Source organism: Nicotiana tabacum, chromosome 15 (assembly GCF_000715075.1).
Source record: "Nicotiana tabacum cultivar K326 chromosome 15, ASM71507v2, whole genome shotgun sequence".
Lineage (NCBI taxonomy): Eukaryota > Viridiplantae > Streptophyta > Magnoliopsida > Solanales > Solanaceae > Nicotiana > Nicotiana tabacum.
Window position 1 is genome coordinate 77,310,702 of NC_134094.1, and position 8,595 is coordinate 77,319,296.

The following is an 8,595-nucleotide window of genomic DNA, read 5'->3' on the forward strand; positions in this document are numbered from 1 at the left end:
GAGTAACTAACAAAACATTCTTATAAAGATAGTTAAAAAGTCACAATGTGATTATGTGAATCGAAGTGACATGAGTATATTCACATTAATCTTATGGCTACTACTATATAAACAGATACTCCTACTTTTCTTTGGAAAATAAAAAAATTCCTATTACAATGTAAAGGGAAGAGACAGTGAGCATCGAACTCGCGCTTATTTTGTAGAACACTCTCGAGCGATACCACTAAACAATACGTCTTGAGGCTGATATTCCAACTTATATGTTGACTCAAAAAAATTAGCAAAAGGAAAAAGAAAGGGAATCTTACGGGAATGTATTAAAAAAGACACTATTTATCAATAATAATCACTTTAGTCATGTTATCAAAAATAGCCAAAAATATTATCAATGACATACATTCAAAATACATAGGCAAAAAATGTTTTTTTTTCTTTTTCAATAGGTATTGTTGTGATTCGTTAAAAACACATAGATGATGCAATATACAAATTTTGACGAAGTTTAAAGGTGAGTTGGATTAGTTTGAAGTTAAAATTCATTATCAATGATATACAATATTAAAAAATTTAGGCAAAAAAGGATTTTTTTCAATGGGTATGGTTGGAATTCGTTGAAAACATATAGGTGGGGCAATATACAAATTTGAGCAAGATTGGAGGTGATTTGAATTGGTTTTGTATCAAAATTCGTAGTTAAAATCGAGTTAAATTTTTTGACACATGTATCAAACTTGTATCATGCAGTATTTCACACACACACACACATATATATATATATATATATATATATATATATATATATATATATATGGATATACATGTGATACACATATGATACATATTTGATACAAATATGATACATATGTGATACACATATAATTCTTTTTCATGTTCATCTTCTACTTCGAATTTTCAATTCAAACCACCTCAAAACTCCACCAAATCATCTCAAAACTCCACCAAATCATCTCAAATTGAGTTTTAAATTTCTTAAGATGTACCCTATCTATTTCCAACAACACCCACTCAGAAGAAAACAAAATTTTGACTTTTTTTTTTGCTACAAATAACTAATTAACTAATATTGGTAGTATATAGTTAATATTAATAATATCACTAATTGACTAATTTTTGTACTAAATAGCGGACATAACTAGTAATTTCCTTAAAAAAAATAAGGAGCAAAACACAAGACTCTCAAAACTAGTAAAATTATCATAGTTGCCTAAGGTAAGCTCCTAACTTGCATGGTACAAAATTCTTGGTAGGATGAAAGCCCAAAAGCCCGTGTTCCTAGAATCCTGCTTAGATTTCACTCCTTATCTACATCAACAACATCACCATGTGCTTAGGCGTTTGGTTTTACTAAATAACACTTCTTATTCCAAATAATTAGAATCAAATTTAAAGTTATATGCGTTTCTATAACGATTTCAAATTAATATACAATAGTAAATAAGTTTGGATTTATATAGACCCGTATATATATATATATATATATATATATATATAGTTGATCCACATGTGCCCCTAATTATCTCAAGCTAAAGAACAATTAGGCCATGCCTAATGGAATTCAAAAATTTATACCAGGATAATTAACTAAGATCATCCAATTTAATTTTTAAATATAATAGAAAATTTGATATATACCTTTTGAATTCGTGCCGCACTCACTAATAGAAAAATTTCAATAAATTTGTCTAAGTTACCGCAAGGTAAGAAAAAGCTGACGTGCAAAAAGAAACCTGTGTCTTTTGAAATGAAATGATGATTGATATGTCATATGCAATTGCAATGTGTGGGTGTCAGTATATATATAAGCAAAGGGTGAGACACCTCATCATCTTTCCCTTCGGTTTCCACCTTTATATTCTATAACTATAATAAATGCTGAACTATCCTATTTTTAAGCATAATAATTATAATTATTCTTCATATATTAATTCTTCAAGAAAAACACCACCCCATCAAATCAAATCACCTATTTTCCTGCTTTATATCATTATCCAAAGTCCAAACAAGCAGATTAATTATCGTTTTTGAATCTAATACCCACTTGGTTACTTGTGAATTTGATCAGAATTTTATAGATAAATTCACATGGGTTTTGAGAAATCTTTGAGGCTCTTTCTCATGTAATAATTTTTCTTCTTCTTCTTCTTCTTGGATCTTTGATGATCAAAATGTACACAGGCTTTCAGAGTTACCCATATAATTCTCACTTATCTATTGGTTTGGATGATGAATTAGGATCATCTGATGGTCTAGACCTATGGCACAATAAAGATCAAAACTTTATTATGTCAATTGATTTAGAATTTTGATGTTAAGTGATTGATCATCAATTTTGATTTAGAATTTCTTTGTGGGGTTTCTTTTAAGGGTGGAATATCCTATGCAGAGGGATTGGTATTTTGGTATTCTTCACGTTACAGTTACCTTTGGCTTTCTTGTAGACTCTGTCTCTGTTGCTTGTTGCTCTAAATTACTGTACCTCTTGACTTTAAGTTTCTGTTATCATATGCTTTTCTTCGCTTGAGTTAAATCTTTGTTGATCAATCTAATGTTGAGTGATGATAATTTCTATTGCCCTTTTGTGTAGGTCTGAGGCTTGAAGTTTTGTGATCAGCTTCTAATTTAAGGTAAAAGTGCTCGACAATAAGATTCTTGCATTTGTACTTGCTAAATATGGAAACTTTTCTATATAATTTTTGGAATTTAGCTCTGAGTGTAATATGTATGTCCTTTTTGGTTTTTCTTATAGTGATTTAGAAATCGTCCCATTGCCTAATTTGGGCACTGCAGAATTTTAGCAGTGCCCATGGACGCCTCAATGAGTGGAACCTCGAGTGTTCAATACCATAACATTGCTGAACAACCAATTGCTACTATTGTAACCACCCCCGCCTCAACGTTTCAAAGACAAGTGCGGCACTGCTTTGGGAATGCGACTCCTGGCGAATTCCCATTGTCAGCCAACCCGTCTATCGTTCTTCATGTACTTACTGGATGTAATTTGGATCCACAAGACCTTGCAACTCTAGAGGCAAGTGTTTATTTACTAGGTGTTGTACAATTATTAAATCATTGATTTGTCTTAGAATTGATGGTGCTGCTGATTTCCTTTATAATGTGTATTGCAGGCTACCTGCTCCTTCTTTCGGCTTCCTGCAAACTTTGCACCCGATAATGAGCTCTCCTTAGCAGAGCTGGCAGCTCTTGATATGTGCCGAAAGAGAGCTATATTTAAGCCAATGACTCAGGAGCAACGTCAAGATCTAAAGCAAAGATGTGGCGGCTCCTGGAAGCTTGTTCTAAGATTTCTGCTAGCCGGGGAAGCATGTTCTAGGCGGGAAAAATCACACGCTGTAGCTGGCCCCGGTCATAGTATTGCCGTGAGTTCAATCGGAGTTGCCTACTCATTTGGGTCTAACAGCTCAGGGCAGCTTGGAAATGGAACTACAGAAGAGGAATGGCGGCCTCATCCGATTAGGTTTGCTAATTTTCTTTATCTATCTCAAGCTGTAAAGCAAGCGAGTTGAGAAATGCAGGGAGAACTAATAGAGCATTTTATTTTCTAGATCGCTTCAAGGCATTCGCGTTATTCAGGCCGCTGTAGGGGCTGGCCGGACTATGCTGATTAGTGACGCCGGGAGGGTGTATGCTTTTGGCAAAGACTCGTTCGGCGAAGCTGAGTATGGTGGCCAAGGAAATAAAGTAGTGACTACTCCTCAGCTGGTAGAATCTTTAAAAGACATCTTTGTTGTACAAGCTGCGATTGGGAATTTCTTCACTGCCGTATTATCAAGAGAAGGAAGGGTTTATACATTCTCCTGGGGGAATGAAACTAAACTTGGTCATCAAACTGAACCAGCTGATATGGAACCCCGTGCATTATTAGGCGCATTAGAGAATATTCCAGTCGTGCAAATTGCAGCAGGATATTGCTACCTTCTTGCTCTGGCTTGTCAACCTAGTGGCATGTAAGCTCCATTTTCATCTTTTAGAAAGACTGTTTCATTGTCTTGAGATAAGTCACAAATGTGTTATTAATAAATGATTCTCAGAATTTTCTTTGACATCTTCTTTTGGCCAACATCAGGTCTGTGTATTCTGTTGGTTGTGGATTGGGTGGAAAGCTAGGTCACGGAGCGCGAACTGATGAAAAGGTCCCAAGGTTAATTGAACAATTTCAGACGTTGAATCTTCAACCTGCAGTTGTTGCGGCTGGGGCTTGGCATGCCGCAGTTGTTGGGAAAGATGGAAGAGTTTGTACATGGGGTTGGGGCCGTTACGGGTGCTTGGGTCACGGTAATGAAGATTGTGAAGCAGCACCTAAGGTAGTGGAAGCACTAAGCAATGTGAAGGCTATTTATGTTGCCACAGGGGATTATACGACCTTTGTGGTTTCTGATGAAGGAAATGTTTATTCATTTGGTTGTGGAGAATCATCTAGTCTAGGACATAATACTGCTGTAGCTGAAGAACAGGTTTGGCCTTCTCATAACTTTGGTTTCTCTTTTCCCTTCCCTATTGAATATTTTTCTTGTGTTCGAGTGCATAAGATTTGGATTGACTAGTAATATGAAAATCTATGTTGCTCGGACTCTCCGAAAATGTTATTGGGTGCTTGTCGGATCCTCCAAAAATAGTGTATTTTTGGAGGATCCGACATGGGTGCGGCATCATTTTGGAGAGTCTGCGCAACATAGATGAAAACATTCAATATCTTGTATTGACATAGGGTGGCCACCTGAACATTGATCCTGTTGGATATCAAGTCCAAATGTTAAAAGTTGTCCTTAACATTGAGTTCTTCTAACTCTTCGTTTACAAAATGACCGTTCCGAATTTCAGGGTAACAGGCACTCAAATGTTTTATTCCCTGAGGTTGTAACATCATTGAAGCAGCTGAATGAAAGAGTGGTGCAGATAAGTCTCACTAATTCAATATACTGGAATGCCCATACATTTGCATTGACAGAAACTGGTAAGCTTTATGCATTTGGCGCTGGCGATAAAGGACAGCTAGGTGTGGAGCTCAGTGCCAACCAAACCGAAAGGGCAATCCCGGAGCGGGTTGACATTGATCTCGGTTAAATATAGATTATTCTTGCTCTTTCACATTATCTATACATTGGTAGTTATCATTCTCATTAACCTCATCATGGTCTATATCTGCTGTTTGCATTTCCATTCTGTAAATAGAAACAAATGATTGTGAAGAAGCTTAGGTTTTTAGAATCTGCACAAGTTAACCTCCTAAGAATTTGTTGGCTCTTAGCCACAAGCAGTAAATAGTTGATACATTCGTTAATGTTGATTTTACAAGTACTTGTTTGCTCTGCTCCTTTTAAATTTTCATTTTATGTTCTTATGCTAGTGTAACAAACATAAATACTATGGTGGACCCGGGGCAGGTTTTGGGGGTTCAACTTAACTCATTGCTTTCGGGTCGAACTATGTGTGTACGTATGCAAAAAAGTTCAAAATGTGTACATATAATAAGAGCACAATCATTCTCAACACACTGACTTGAGATTGTCTTTGCATAAATACACACTATGATCCCTAGGGTTATGCTATAAAAGTGTCGCCATTGTATTTGAGGGTTTAGGGGTTGGGTGGAGAGGGGGTTGGGTTGGAATGCAAGAGGAATTTTGTGAATTCATATAGGGCTCGTTTGGTACAGAGGTATTAATCCCGGGATTGTAGTTTTATTTATATTTATATGGGAGGGTGGGATAACAATTATTAATCCTGAGATAACTTGTTTCCCAACCAGACAATCAGACGAGTATATAACCATTTGAAGTTTCTATACCCTCTATTTCATTGAGGCTTTTAGTATAATACATATGAAATTTACTGCATTTTTCTCTTGTGAACTTGCTTTCTAACTGTTCTCTTCTTTGTTTGGTAATGTAAATTGGACTATATTGAATAAGTTATTGCATGCTTGCCACTTTAGACCAGCACTTGGTGTTGATTAACAGGTTTAGTTGTTATTCATCATTGCAATCGGAAAAACCATTCGAGGATAAGAAATAACGTGCTATTATCAATATGTCTTTTCTACTAGCTCCTCTTTGTAAGCTATACCAGCGCTTTCAATTTTGCTCGTTAAAACATTGCTTTATTATTTAATAACCAAAATCACTAATTTGTGTGGACTATACTATTCGTATTTGTGTTGGTGGGTGGTAATATGTTCGATAAATACTTCAGGTGTACACAAGTTAGTTTGAACAATATAGTTTTAAAAAAAATGCATATATAATGCACGAGAAGATGAAAGAGGCCGTCTTCGCCAATGGTATTGGGAATATTTTCCTCTATCACAAAGCTTTTGGGAATATATTCCTAAGTAAAATATCGTATTGATAGTGGGCAAAAAACCAAAACCATAGCCATTGTAGTGGTGAAATTTTTGCAGGTTATCCCTTTCGTATCAGTTGTCTAATAAATAAATTTTTCCTTATTTTTTAAAAAAAATGATGGACATAGATTGGTCTAAAAATTCTTTTTGAGCAAACTGAAAATTTTATGAAAAAATGTTAGACCACAATCTAAGATTTTGTAGGTTATTGCAAATGGTAGACCACAGTCTAATATTTGTGAGCAAATTAAAAACTATGAGCAAACAGTAGATACGAGTCTAACATTATCCGGAAAGAATAAGTTCAAAAGCTAAATTTGCATAATTTTAAGGGAAAAGGGCCAAAAATAACCTTGCACTATCCATAATAAATCACTTTTACCCTCCGTTAGTTTTTGGTATTAAAAAAGTCCTTGCCGTTAGTTTTTTGGCTCATTCTTACCCCTCACACTAACGGACCTCCAAGTCATATTAAAACTCACATAGCAATTTTTTTATTGTTGAGTTGGACGTACAAATTAAAAAAACACACCCTACCATGTTTTTTTCTTCCTCTGGAAAAAGGTCGTGCATTATTTTTTTCAACTTTATAGCTTGGAAATAATCCCTCATAGACCCAAAAAAAATCTCAGCCACTATAACTCCGCCATATCTCTCCATCACACTTCTCCCTACTAAGTTAAGGTTCAGAATGAGTTTAGGGTACTCTTTCTTTCTCAGTTTTTCTCTCCCTCGTCTCTCTTCTTCTTAATTCTTCCTCAAATTTGGTCGCTAGTTTAATTTGATTTTGATGAGTACTTTTAAATTTGATATGAAAAAGTGGAATGAATAAGATGATAACGAAAGTGGTTATGAGTTTATTAGAGTCTATTTGTTGATGTCCTATTGAGTGTATTTTATGGATGCTCAGAAAGTGTTTGGTTTTTCTAAAGTCTATTTCGTGGTTGTGGAGATCTCACAGATAGCCGAGATGTTAAATTTCACCATCAAATTTTGCAGCGAAAAGCTTGTGGGGGTAAAAATGTGTTAGTAGACGTAGAGAGTGATGAGTGAAAGGATATGACCAAGTGTGGTGGTAGCTATGGTTGTTCTTCGTTGTGAAAGGCAGAGAGAAGAGAAGAGGTGGGAGATGGAGTCATCAAGTTTGTATCGTTATTTAAATAGGTGAGAATTGATTCTGGTTTATACATGAATCTTGTTTGAATATTGAAAATAACTTTGTTTTTAATTTCATCCAAAATTTGAATAAAAGCCATTCCAAATGTTCATCTTTAGTTTTTAGGATTCTGCAATAAAATTTATAAAACGGTTTGCTGTAGTTTTCTGTTTAGCAATCAAAGATGAAAAATGCATAAGTAATTTGCAGGTATGTAAGTATTTTGAAAGATGATGGAGTAATTTCCTGGTTGTTGTGGTAGGTATCTTGTTTAAAGTATCTCTACTTATCAGGTTTGGAACGAACGAGGAAGGAAGAAGACAACGAAATAAAATAAAATTTAAGAAATTTGTCCAAATGAGCATCCACCTCAGCAAGTATATTATTTTTAAGTTATTTTCAGTCCAAGTTGTAGGTCTGTTAGTGTAAGAGGTATGAGTGAGTCAAAAAACTAACGGCAAGGACTTTTTTTTATACTAAAAACTAACGGAGGGCAAAAGTGATCTATTTCCGACAGTTTAAGGATATTTTTGGCCATTTTCCGTAATTTTAAAATAAGTACAAAATCTTGTAGTGGCCTAAAAAGGGATATTTGTGTAAATCAATCTCAACGTAAAGAACATACTACGATATTTGAAAAATTGCCATCGAGTGACAATAGATAATAGAAATTTGGTAAATTTTTAGCATTCCAAAAAAAAACTAGCATTATATAGTCAAATCCCAAAAGATCCTACTTATTTATTTTCTCTTCCCGTAACCCTCTCCATTTCCATCTCTCTCCCCATATTTCTTCACGTTGTGTAACCTCTGATCGTGTCACGACCCAAAATCTATTATACGTCGTGATGGCGCCTAACACCGCTGTCAGGTAAGCCAACAATAATTAATTAACTTAACTACTCATTTTAGTATTTGAAATCACGATTTTCTTCAATTTAATAATAAAATATGGACTTTACAGAGTAAATAAAAATATTTTTACAATTTCAATACCAAACAACCCATAATCACCCCAAAATCCGGTGTCACAAGTGCATGAACATCAACTAGG

The 8,595-nt window shown here is 34.9% G+C and overlaps 1 protein-coding gene across 1 annotated transcript; it reads left to right on the forward strand.

Moving 5' to 3' along the window:
- The first annotated feature begins 1,822 nt into the window (after positions 1-1,822).
- On the forward strand, positions 1,823-5,340 carry LOC107763388 (ultraviolet-B receptor UVR8-like). Its single transcript, XM_016581882.2, has 7 exons — positions 1,823-2,141; positions 2,609-2,648; positions 2,771-3,052; positions 3,150-3,499; positions 3,588-3,989; positions 4,109-4,496; positions 4,864-5,340. Exons 3-7 carry the CDS (start codon positions 2,828-2,830, stop codon positions 5,104-5,106), a joined length of 1,608 nt encoding a protein of 535 aa, XP_016437368.1. The 5' UTR covers positions 1,823-2,141; positions 2,609-2,648; positions 2,771-2,827; the 3' UTR covers positions 5,107-5,340.
- Positions 5,341-8,595: the final 3,255 nt, after the last annotated feature.